We start from the raw sequence: 13,612 nt of genomic DNA on the forward strand, positions 1-13,612 counted from the left end.
AGGGAAGGAGCAGAGAGAGAGGGAGACACAGAATCCGAAGCAGGCTGCAGGCCCCGAGCTGTCAGCACAGAGCCCGACGCAGGGCTCGAACTCACGAACCGTGAGATCATGACCTGAGCCGAAGTCGGACGCTTAACCGACTGAGCCACTCAGGCGCCCCGCGTTCAGTTAAAAAATCTTAAACCTAAAATTAAAGTCTCGGACCATAGTGACTACCGACCAAAGATTAAATCAGTTAAATGTCAGTAAAGTCGAGTTTCAGTTTTATTGCCCTTCGAGTGTTACTATCAGCATTGATAAGGATGTCAAGAAAGCTGCGTATGGCAATAATCTGTATGACACACGCATGATTTGCCTCTTCACATGTTCAGTCAGAATGAACTTTCACTCTAAGTCAATACGCAGTACATCCATTTCTCCACACACCATCCTATGTGAGCACAATTAGGAAACAAATTAAGGACTTTAAGAGCGTTGTCCATTACTGAAAAGTATCACAGCTATTAAGACATGAAGAAACACCTCCCCGCAAATTTCTTCATCACAGCCAGCGATTCTTACAGTACAGCCTCGAGACGTCTGGTGTTATGCAGGGAAATCTCGAGATGACTGAATTTATTAAACATGTGACGTGTGAGGCACGTGGATAACACCCCACACCCTGGGATCCAGTCACTCAGAGCTGGGAGGAGGTCCCACTGTCTGTGTCCCACTGTCTGTGGGCCTGGGCGAGGGCCCTGGGGGTTTCGCCTCTGCTGAAGAGTGGCCTCATTCGGCATGCCGTACGGATGATTTCGTTTGTGCACGGCGAGAAGAAGGCTGGGAAGCTCTCTTACATAATTAACATAGTTAAAAGAGCTACGAGAACACAGCATGGAAGAGAAATGATATTTGAGTTTTCCCGATAGGAGGTGGGAAGAAGTAGTATTGGCTTTTTGTGTGATTTTATTGATAAGACATCTGAGTTTCCAGTTTTGTCTTGGTTCTTAAATACTGTATCAGGAATGATTTCCCCTATAGATGAGCCACCTAGAATTCTGGAACGAGGGAGAATCCTGATACCACTTTTCCACATAGGGAGACTGACCTCCCAGAGGAGGAAGACGCCATCTCTTTAAATATATGCAGTATTTTGACAGTCTGAGTGAGAAATTCTCACACTCGAACCTACTTTCTTGGGTCATAGACAAAAAATCTGACAGAGCCAAAACCAGGAAATGAAATACTACTTAAAACAGAAAATACCTGCTCGCAAGGAATTTACTTCGCCATACATCACACTGTATTGACATACGTTCTAATTGTTCGGAAAGTTGAGCTGTGTTTTGACCTAGGGCTTCGTTTTCTAAAATAAGCTGATTTTTCTCACGGGCTAGACGTTCAAAGTGATACTGAAGATCATCCCCAACAGAAGCCACTAGCAGCTTTTTTAACTCACGATTGACCTAGAAGAAAACATGACCGTTACAATAAGCTCAAAGTAATGTCCCTGACTTCAATGTGGCAAAAGGGAAAAAGAGAAGCCAGGTTTCACGTATTTGGACCTCCATTACTTAAAGTGTATATCAAAAAGCAACTATTAAATATTGGAGTTTCATAATCCATACAAACCATATCTATCACTATGTATTTGTATCTATGGTCCACGTGATTATAAACTAAGCCTCTTCTAATAAGAGTACCAATCATTATCATAAAAATTATACACTGTTTCCAGTTAACATTTAAAGGCAAATATTAGAAAACTAAACCAATAAATTTTGCCAAAAAGTGACATAAAGTGTTTTATTTTTTTAATCTTTCTCAGCATTTAGAAATTAATTTCTTCGTGTCATAGGATTTGTAAGAATTTAAGCAAAGAGAGCAATTCAGAATATTTATAAGCATGTTCTTTACTTTATCTCAAATGTGAAAAATTAAAACGTAAATATCCAGTAACAGGTATTGATATATAGTGCAGCAACGGAAGAACAGCGTTGCTATTAAAAATGCTATTCTATGATAAGAGACAAGATTCTAAGAGGTGAGTCCAGTTAGAGTGTCAGAGGTGCAGCAGTCCGGGTGAAAACTATTCTTGAGTATTCTAGTATCGCGTTATTGGAGAATATAGAAAAAGATCCTAAAATTTGTTCATCAGGAGGGAAAACAAGAGCTTACCGTCTGGCATAGGGGGTGAAAAGGAAGTAGTTCAGGATAAATCCAAAAAATCCAAAATGCAAGTGACTAGGTAAATAGAGATATTTTGACCGAGACAAGGAATCAAAGAGAAGTAGACATTTGGAATTGTTTGGCTGGTGGTCTTCATTTACTTGGGGGCTGGAGGAGGTGGGTGATGGAGAAATACAGACGATATGTTTAGATACACATTTAAATGAATTTGTAAAGATACATGTGCACGTCAAACATAGTTATCTGATGAAATATTCAGCCGTTATGGATTTCATTACAGTTTTTTTTTCATAATTGAATTTTCTTCTCTATCCCCGATTTTGAAGTGTCTGCCAGGTAGGAGGGTTAAGACTTTTGGTTTCATGTAGAATTTATTTCCAGAAGTTGTGAGGAAGAAGCAGCGTGCATAGACAGGATTCTTACAACTCACAAGAGAACTATAGATGAATGTGGTTTAAACAAAGAATATTCAGAAAATCAAAGTTTTATTCTTTGCTGCCACCATTTGAAAATCCTGCCAAAGGCACAGCTGTGGTTTTTCTCCTTCACATCAGTCTTGCTTTAAGTAAGACTGAAATATATCAGGAAGCTGGGAGGGAAGGGTGCTAGATAACGGTAATCAGCTATTTTTGAAAAAGAGTAACGCAACAAAATTTCTTCTAATATTAATGTATGTGTAATTTGGAAGGCACTCTTGTGTTGCACCATCCATCATAGGTATGGGATATAGAAGAACAAACAAGTGATTAAAAACATGTTTACTTTATGTAACTTTCGGTTCCATTAAGTTAATCAAGGACAGTTGCTAAAAGGGGGACAGGATTTGTTGTTTTTCAATTTTGAATACATAAGTAAAAGAGTATATTATAATGAAAAAAAACTGATACTGTAATAGAATATTCTGTGACACCGGAAAATATTAATAACCAAAAATGGGGGTTTTAAGGCAAACGTGAACTCAATATGTATAACTGTGCATTTATATAGCTAGATGGTATAATTATGGTTGGTACTATTTTCATTTTTTTGTATTTTCGAAAATATTTACAATAAATATGTACTGCTTTTGTAATTAGAAATTAGGTATTTAAAAAATAGTGAAGATCTATTTGGAGAAGAACCACTAACCATAGTGTCACTTATAAAGGCTAACGACATCTAGCCAAAAGACGAAGAGTCTAATCGAGAAACAGAGGGTGAGAGGTAAGGCGATGTAAAGGCTAAGGAAACACAATCGAGCACTAATAGACGGTTTTCCATTTACAATGCTTACCCCACCATTTCTTCACCCCAAGTATTATGTGCGCATAAAGAAAAATACTTGGAACTTATGGATTCTTAAAACAGAAATCGTTAACTAGTCCGTTTCAAAGTCTAACTCGGTCAGGTTTGGGTTTGGAATTTTGTAACTGTGACCTCCTTGACACCTTATAGGTGGTCCTGTCCAAAGCACCTCACACGTGCATCTTCAACCAGGTTTAGGGTAGAAGTTCGCAACACATACTCGTTCTACTAGACGTGCTGAGAAAGAGAAATTTAAGAGAAAACTCTTTAGAGAAATGACAAGCCAGAACAAATGGCGTTCCAAGAGGAAGTATAGTTTTCTAGTACACAAGCTTAGAAGGGCCAGGTGTAAAGAGCAGTGCTCGTTAAGTCTATTGGTTCTTACCTCTGTCTGTACTCTGAGCTGGTTTGAAAGACCTTCTTTGTCCTGTAATAACCTTCTTTCAGAGTTCTTGAGCTTCTCCAGTACATTCTTTACCTCTGACAGTTCCTTTCTGGGTTCTCCAACTCCCTCCGACTGACCAAGGAATTCTCCTCTGTGATGTCCCAGAGACTTAACCTTTGCATTTTTGTTGGGGATATCATGGGTTATAGCAGCTTTGGGAACTAATATTCTTACGGCTTCGACTTCCACTGCCTTTTCAGCGAGGATCTTCCCTAGCTGAAGAACTCCTGGGCTGTCTCCTGGAACTGCTTTCTTCCGTGGGTTCTGAAGGATGTGATGCTTCACGGGCTGGATTCCAGAGGTAACTTCAACAGCTTTAGGTGGCTCCTCAGTTTCCATTCCATCTCCTGCTCCTCGGACTGGGGCTGGAGTGAGGGTGACTATAAAAGGGAAAACAAAACATAAGCTACTTGCTAAAAGGAAATGCGGCGCAAATGCCAAGACATGCTTTACCCGACATTCAGAATTACTGACGCTAAAAAGAACGCAAAAAATTCAGAGTAAACACGAGGTTTCAGAAACAATCAGGTGTCAAATAAAAGATGAGGAAAGTCTTACGGGTTCACACTTTCCTTCAGTAAATGGTTTCTCTCTTGGTAGAAAATGCGAGAGAGTTGGAATCAGGGTATTTGGTTCGGACCTCTATTTCCTAGTGTGACCCTGGGTAAATAATTTAACCCTCCGTGAATCTCTATTTCATATTTTGCAAAATGACGGTAACAGCAACAATGCTACAAGGTTGTGGTAAGAAAGAATATGCTAAGGCCAAGCACCTGGCACACTGTAGACCCTTGATAACGTCAGTTAACTATAAACATAAATACAAGCTACAGGCGTGCATTCTTGGGCCGTCTACCTCAAAACATACTCATCTGCTTTGTGAACTCTTGGCAGAGAATGCTTCGCACAAGCTACCTAACTGGACTGCTCAATACTCTTTCCTCTAGGCCCCAACAGGCCCTTGTTCCTGCCGCTTCTTCTTCTCTTAAGTGGCTTCTTTTGCCACTCACTGTGATTTGTGATTCTAACTTACCCATAAGAAGTTAGCTTTGACTCCACTCTTTGCATTAAAGCCTCCCAACTGTCCCAGCACTCTCTGCATGCCTAAAGCACTTGCTGTTTCAAATATTCAGTTCAAAACTTAATCACGAACTTTAATGATCATTTTATGGGTTTCGCCCATGCTAATCGCACTTTCCCACTGAGTTTGATAAGCACACAAAGGCAGGCATCACGCCCTAAACGAATGGAAGAACGTGGTATTCGAGAAATGACAGGAACTCTGCGATCAACCAGATCTGGTTTTGAACCTTATTTCCATCATTACTCCCTGTGCTATCATGGATAAAATCCTGCAGTTATTTGAGCCTCAGTTTTAACCTCCACAAGATGAATTTAATGACATCTATATCCGTATCTTGGGTCTTAAATGAGAAAATTTTAGGTAACAAATAACCAACACTTATAAAAGACTTACCACGTGCCAAATACTATTCTAAATACTTAACATATAACTCACCTTTCGAGTAGGTATGATTAGTTCTATTTTATAGATGAAGAAAATGAGGCACAAAGTGGTCCAGGAACTTGCCCTGGTAAGTAAGTAGAAGAGGCAGAAGGAGGCAGCTGAGATGATACTTAAGCTACATGGAGTTCTTGAATTAGTACATCCGGTAACATCCCTTTGAGCTACACGTTAGACTTCTTGCCATTTTACAAGCCCAGCATACATTTGAGAAAGCGGAAGCCACAGCCTGTGCACAGTAATGATAATGAATTTTTATTCAATTTGTTATGTGCCAAGGATTCTTCTAAGTCCTTCAGATGCATTATATCATTTAATCTTTACAACTATCTCATGAGGTAAGCATAACAGTACCCATTTTTTTTAAGAAACACAGAGGCTTTGAAAAGTTTAATGGCTTGTCCAGATCATCGGTGTCAAACTGGGATTTGAGTCCAAATCTGACTCCAGAGCTAAGCTGTTAGTCGGTCTGGGAGGGCTTCTACAAACCAGAATTATTACCTCATCAATCTGAAGTATTATCGCCTCTGCTAATAAGCCTTTTCGTCAGGCCACAAAAGCCCAGGGAGTTTACCTAACAGTTACGGGGAAGCTTTAAGTAAAAAGCAGCGCTCCTCTGCATGAAACCCCTGCACGGCTTGCCATCACTCAGAATAAAGACCAGAGTCTCCACTACGGCCTACAGGGCCTTCCATGATCTGCCTGTCTCCTGGGTCTCAACTTCGGCCATTTACTTCTTCAGACTCTGTGTTCCTGCCTGACTTGTTTTGTGTGGGTGTCTTAAAAACTCCTTCCTCTGCAGACATTTCTCTGCTCAGAATATTCTTCCCAACTTCCTATTCCCTTTAGTTAATTACTTCCCGTCCTTATAATTGCAGTTCAACCTTTTCTAAGGGAAGCCTGTCTCTAACCTTTCCAGATTAGGCTGGGTTCCATTTTTGTGCACCTGCAGCCAAGACTCTGCATTTCTCCTTTTCTCTATTTATCAGAATGGTAAATTGACAAATTGACTTTTTTTTTTTCCTTTCAGTGTCACTAGTTAGATAACGTCTGTGCCTTCCTCTAGGATAGAAGTCCCATGAGGGTAGGGAATCTGTGTCTCTTGTTTACCACATTTCCAGTAATGTGCCTCGCTCACAGTATTCTTTAGCTGATAATAAATGAATGATAACAAGGGGAGGGGCAAAGGACAAGCATATATAACAGTGGTTCTAATGACAAGCTTTGAGTCGGTCACAGGCAGCAAACATGCTGCTGATGCCTAATATTGACCAGATATCATACGAGGTAGTGGGGACTACTGTGCTCAGGAAATTACTATCTAATTTAGGGCATGCATATAAAACGAGAGCATATATTACAGGGTAATATATAATCAGAGTGCAATCGGTGGCGCAAAAATGGTTCCACTGAAATTTTATTCCTATAGAAATGTTAACTAAGAACAATCATGGGCCGGTCTTTAGTGAATTCATTATATTTTGATATTTATACCTTCTAAGGCAAAGACAGGAAACAATTCCTAGTTAAAAAGAAAAAAAAAGCCAAAGTATGTCCTCAGCCTCAATTACCTTTAGATATCAGTATCATGTCTTGACCAATTAAATCTTAATCTTTAATTGTTATTGAACGTTAAGCACATTTCGCTGTAACCCATGAAGTTAGGAAAACAATTTGATAAGAGCAATAGTAAGGTCTTATTAAAACTAAACCTTTCTTAAGAATTTCTGAAATACAAAGCCATATTAAAAAGGGATTACATAATATATACACATTCTATCGAGCAATGACTCGTTACCGTGATTCCCAATTTCTCATCCTAGAAATGGATTTCTCCAGCAAAGAGCCATAGGAAATGGTAAGCTTGTTCAGGATAATGTTAAACAAACAAACAAACAAACAAACAAGAAACAATGGAAAAATTACCTATAAAGCTGTTTTACAGCTGTTTTACAGCAAGGGAAATACCTAACAAGAATACTTTCCTTAGGTTTCTGTATTAGATTTCTATTTTTTAATAAGCATGGTTTTCTTCTTCTTCATAAACTTTGTTAAATACAGAAACTACAGTAGTTCAAATACAGTCATACACATATCTTCTGGTTTTTAACATTATATTATTCAAAGATATGAAGAAAAAATTACCTATATTCTCATCACCCTAAAATAATTTTTCATTACTTCAAATTCCTTCATTATTTTTATATGATTGTAATCATAATTAACTTTAGAAGCTTTATTTTCCTATCTTGCTACATTCTTCATACTTTTCATTTTATGACTACATTATTCCTTCAAGTTAGTATAGCATTATTTACTTAATTATTATTCTATTGTTGGGTATTTGGACTTTTTCTATTTTTTCTCTATAGTAATGCTTTAGTGAATACTTTTATGCCTACAGATTTTTCTCAACTTCTCAATTATTTCTTTTGAATAAATTCCCAAGAATGGAATTAACGTGCCGGAAGAAGATCTGTATTGTCACAATGCTTTACCAAATAACTCTAGCAAAGTGTCAGGAGATCTATTCCTCACGTTCTTATTTCGTTTTATTTACTTACTTTTTCATTCCAACACCGATGATTTAATGCAATATTTAAATACGAGTACACGTGACATGTTTAGAACGGTGTTTGGCACAGTGAGCGCTCACTAAACGTTAGCTTCTGTTGCCTGTGTGGTTTACTCTTTAAAAAACTAATAATAAACTTTGGATCTTGATTCAGGGGGAGAAAGAAAGCTTAAGTCATGACATCAAATATAGTTCTAACTTTTATTTTCTTATGCTCAAGTCTTAGAAAAGTGTATCGCTAGACTTTAGAACTGTTTTTTTTTTTTATTTAACAGTTTGCGGGGGGCGGGGGGGAGGGAGGTTCCTACAGAGGTATCAATGTACTGGGAGTCCTGAGTTAACGTTAGTTACAGAGGAGGTGGAAAGGCATCTGGGGTATAATGTGTTCCATTTTACAAAACATTTTACATCAGGATAAAATATTTTGTCATTTCTATGTTGTATGTTAACTTGGGCCTTAGGACTAACTCTGCTCTCCAGAAGACCCACAAAGGAATACTCCAGAAGGAGAAATAAAGAGTTTGGGATCTCAGGTCAGGTCAGAGCACATGAGCCCCCAGGAGAACTTCCACCGGACTTTGCAAAAGTAAAGGCCTGCTCCTGTGTTCTTAACGTTTGCTTTTAGGATGTGCTAACTTTACCTAATGCAAATTGAATTTTGTCTCTAAGACATTCTGTCTTGGAAGAAGTTCTATAGAATCAGGAGTTAGCTGGGGGTTCACAAAACAACAAAAAGACAAAGCTAGGGCCGTACCATCCGGGTCCACCGAGGCGGAAGAAACAAGAAGCAGGTGTGACACGCTACTGTGCTTGAATAGGATTTTTAGGCAAGTCGTAACGTTTTTGAGTTGGAATTTTGGGTAATGGAGACTCAAGAACACAGCACAAAATAATTACTGCTAAATTTAAAGGGCAAAGGAACATTAATGGGTATTCAAAAGAAGTCTCTTTTCAAACAAGATACATCACACATTCCAATCAAGAAGTTCTCTTAACCTGGTTCAGCCTCAATTTACTCTTAACTTTATTTAAACTGCTCTACTTATTTGGGGCACCCGGGTGGCTTGGTTGAGCGTCCGACTTCGGCTCAGGTCATGATCTCACGGTTTGTGAGTCCGAGCCCCGCGTCGGGCTCTGTGCTGACGGCTCGGAGCCTGGAGCCTGCTTCGGATTCTGTGTCTTCCTCTCTCGGCCCCTTCCCTGCTCATGCTCTGTGTCTCTCCTTCTCTCCCAATAATAAATAAACGTTAAGAAAAATTTAAACTGTTCTACTTACTCAAGCATTTATGAGTGTGAGGGTTGTACAATATAGGACATGGCAGCTGTAACAACTCTGTAAAAACTATACTTGTTGCTAATGTGCACAGGCATGGAGGCAAGTGGGAGTCCGGGCTTTCCATTTTCTCACCTGGTAACTTACCTTTCATAATTCTACCTTCCCTTAGGACACACATAGAAAACTTTATTACATACATCCAAGGCACAATCCAGGGCACATTCATGAGCAATTATCTTCTCTCAGGTGGGAAGACAATCGTCTGTGGTACGAGCTCCATAATTATGAGTAATGTTTAAGTGGACCCAAACAGCCATCCCTATTCTCCACGCTTCGAAGGGAACCAAAGGAACCATTCTTCAATTATTCATCAACATCGTTCTTCCCAGTGATCAGTTATCAAAGAATGAAAACATATCTCTAGTTTATGGCTCATCCTTCCTGCCTTCCCCAAAGATTATTGAAATGTAGGCAAAGAACAAATAATATTCCACAATAGGAGTTGACAAACTTTTTCCATAAAGGGCCAGATGAGAAATATTTGAGGCTTATGGACCATGAGGCAAAATTGAGGATACTATACAGGCACTTATACAAAGAAGAAGAAAAAAAAAAAAAAAACCAAATTTCAAAGATGAAACTTTAATGAGAAATTAATTTTTCTTTTTTTCATAGTATATGTCTGATAATAAGCACAGAAATATTTTTTATTTGGGATAACCCTTGGCCCAAGTGGGATTCAAAGTCAGTGTTCCCTGTCATCAAACTGATTTGTAAATATTCTCAGGAGGCTGAGGGCCATAACTTGCCAACCCTTGCTCTAGAATGCTGACGCAAAAACGATTTTCTAGTCTATCATTACACATTTCTCCTTTTCCCATAAAACTCTAACTCCAAGAACACAAGATACCCTAAGTCTGTAGGATGGTGTGGTACAAAGAACACCAGACTCTGGGTCAAAATACCTGAAGCTCCCCCCGGTCCCCCCACTGCCACATGTTGTGTGACTTCGGGCAGATCGCTTACCCTTACTCTCCTCTCATCCCTCAGTGCTCTCAGAATAATGCAAACAGAGTGTTTTAACACACTTTGTTTCTCTCACCGACAGGACCGTTGGGGGCTCCACAGGGCAGGGTCTGCCTGCTAATCTTTGTACGGTCAGCTTAATGACACGGTGCTTGGCGTGGAAAAGACGCGTAAGCACTTACTGAAGTTCATCAGTGTTAACCCGCCACTGAGATTTCATTTTAACATCCAATAACTAACTCATTTAAAAACCGCTTACTTTTTTCCCCCTCTACACCAAAGCCTTAATTCCGACACTCGGTTATAGTATGACAAACGTTTCAGAGTAGATGCAGATTCAGCTATCAAACAGTTAAACAAATTAGGGATTGTCACTCAGTAATCTGAAATCAATATTCTTTGTAAATGTCACCAATTTCATTTAATGAGGTTTAGTTACTATTAAATTAAAATATCTGTGTTATGGATTAGTGGACTTAAGGGTTAGGTCCACATTTTATTGACATGGGATCATTCTCCTTGTCACAGGCTCCACGAATGAAGAGTTCCCTGGTCAAGTAAGTGTGGGCCATGCTGTCTACTGTAACTCTTCGCAGCTTCACAGCGCGCGAGGATGTTAAAGGCTCTGGGAGGTCCTGTAGCACAAACTCTCCTTTAATCCAGAACTTCCCAAATTTATCTGTCCGTAGGTTTCTTTTTCGTCTAATACCTGTTCCACAGAATGAGTGTTAGAGTATCGGATGGAATCCTAAGTATTTAGATGATTCAGATTCTCCTATCTGGTTTACTTTCCCTAGACGGTCTGGTTTTATTTAATACTCTTAGTTTTAATCTTGCTCTCAAGAAAGTTTTGGATTCAAATGCTGATTTTCGAACGGTTTCTCTTTATTGCCTGTTTCCCGTTCAAATGAAACCCTAGCAGCAGTCCCTCTCGTGATGACGATATCGCTCAAATGTCCACTGAGAGGAAGTTCGGAATCTCTAAACCAATGTTGCTTCTCTTGTGAGGCAGTTACAGGAAATGCAGGCCACCGACAAACGCCAACCATGACAAATGCACCTGCTTCTAGGCCATGCATACAAGGAACTTTTGTTCACTAACAACGGTTACCGTTATATTAAGTAGGAATAGGACTAACAGCTGAATTATGTACCTTGTAAAATGAAGAGCAGATGAAATAAGGTATGGGAAAGTGCTTTATAAGTCTAATGCTCAATACAAACAGGTAGCAACAAATAAAAAATAATTTACTTTCACAGAGGCCTTGCAATAACTAACTTTTAATCTCCAATGATAATACTATATTCAGGTTTCGCTTTTTGCCACGCGCCATGCTAATGACTTTCACCGTAGTGACCATTTAATTGCCCTATTCCTCATTAATCCCCAGTGTATTACTTTCATTATATTCTCTGGTTTGCTTCTTCTAATGATTTCCAGTGACTCCGAAATGCTGTTCACACAGCTGAATAAATTCACTTAAATATGTATTGGTATGATCTTCTCTTCCTTGCTTCCTAAGCATATTTGAATCCCTTTCAGAGAGTTTGCTGTTGGAGGTCTGTTTACTGCAAAGCTGGCTTCTGGAAAATAAGTTCCCATGGAGAGAAGGGGACAGGCCCCAATCTCCGGAACTCACTGTCCAAGAACAGCCTGAATCAGGAGGCGTGCACTTTGGGACATGCAAAAAGTGTTCTCAATGCCCGTCTGAAGATGGTCAGTAGGCTATCAGGGTCTGAAGCACAAAGGAACAGATCCAGGCTACAGACAGATTTGGAAGTTGTTCTTACAGACAATTACTAAAGCCCTGAGAGCAGAGGAGAAAGAGGGCTGAAACACGTTAATATTTAAAAGATAAACCAAAAGAAGAGAAGGATGAAAGAGAGAAAATATACTTAGAGCACTGGTGCCCAATAGAACTGTCTGCAGTGACGGAAACGTTCTCTATCTGCACTTTCTAATGCAATTGCTACTAGCCATACGTGGCTAATGAGCACTTGAAATGTGACTAGGGTGACTGAAGGACTGAATTTTTTTTTTTTTTTTTTTTTAAGTAGGCTTGATGCCCAGTGTGGAGCCCAATGGGGGGCTTGAACTCATGACCCTGGGATCAAGACCCGACCCGAGATCAAGCGCCGGATGCTTAACTGACTGAGCCACCCAGGCACCCCCTGAATTTTTAATTTTTAAAAATATCAACATAAACTCAAATAGCCATGTGTGGCTATTGCGTTGGAACAGTGAAGGGCTACAGAGTAGGCTGAAAACAAGAATAATATCATGGAAGTCAAGGAAAGAAAGTATTTCAAAAGGTGGGAATGATCAATAGTTCTAGAGAGGACAAGCAAACAGGACTAAAGCAGGACTAAAAAGTTACTGTAGTTAGCAAGCATTATGAGTTGATGTGGCCCCCCTCAAATATTCCTATGTTGAAGTCCATACCTCAAAATGTGATCTTATTTGCAAATAAGGTCATTACAGATGTAATTAGTTAGGACGAGGTCATACTGGAGTAGGGTAGGCCCCTAATCCAACACGGTTGATGTCCTTAGGAAGAATCTGGACACACAGGCACATTCACACAAGGAGAATGCCACGTCCACATAAAGCAAAGATCAGGGTGATGCATCTACAAGCTAAGGAATACCAAAACTACCAGCAAACCAGGAACTAGGAGACTGGCCTGGAACAGATCCTTCCCTGGAGCCTTCAGAGGGAACATGGCCCTGCCAGCACCTTGATATTAGACTTCCGGCCTCCAGAACTGCGAGACAATACACTTCTGCTATTTCCATTACCCGATTTGGTTTGTTATAGCAGCCCAAGCAATACAACCCAACACAAATGGTCTTTTACACTTCCTAGTTGCTTGTGTGTCTACTAAAATCTTTAGAACATACATCTTCTTGTTTATTTAAACTTACTCTTGTAGTGGATAGAAAGCATAGCTGCAAAACTTTGCTTTCACACTAAATGTTTAACAGTAGTTTAACAGCAGTATTGAATACTATCCAATGATGTGACTATTCAGTCGTAGACCTGGGTACTGAAATGTAAACACCGCACTACAAAACAAGCACGGAGAAATCTGAAACACAAATGATTCCCAAGAGCCCTATGAGATTTAGTTGCTTGGCTCAAGCACTCCTCCGTCCTTGTGTCATAAATTACATGTTTTAAAAACAATGAACATCGGGGGTGCCTGGGTGGCTCAGTCGGTTGAGCGTCTGACTTCAGCTCAGGTCATGATCTCGCAGTTCTTGTGTTCGAGCCCCGCGTCAGGCTGTGTGCCGACAGCTTAGAGCCTGGAG

The 13,612-nt window shown here is 39.7% G+C and overlaps 1 protein-coding gene across 1 annotated transcript in view; it reads right to left on the reverse strand.

Moving 5' to 3' along the window:
• BLZF1 (basic leucine zipper nuclear factor 1) overlaps nt 1–13,612 on the reverse strand; it is a 29,295-nt gene that overhangs the window by 13,883 nt on the left and 1,800 nt on the right. Inside the window, exons 3-4 of the mRNA XM_015062299.3 lie at nt 3,839–4,278; nt 1,246–1,445 (exon numbers count right to left, since the gene is read on the reverse strand). Of these exons, the coding sequence (XP_014917785.3) occupies nt 1,246–1,445; nt 3,839–4,278 (640 nt within the window). The remainder of the gene's footprint in view (nt 1–1,245; nt 1,446–3,838; nt 4,279–13,612) is intronic.

The sequence above is a fragment of the Acinonyx jubatus genome, chromosome E4, assembly GCF_027475565.1.
Source record: "Acinonyx jubatus isolate Ajub_Pintada_27869175 chromosome E4, VMU_Ajub_asm_v1.0, whole genome shotgun sequence".
Lineage (NCBI taxonomy): Eukaryota > Metazoa > Chordata > Mammalia > Carnivora > Felidae > Acinonyx > Acinonyx jubatus.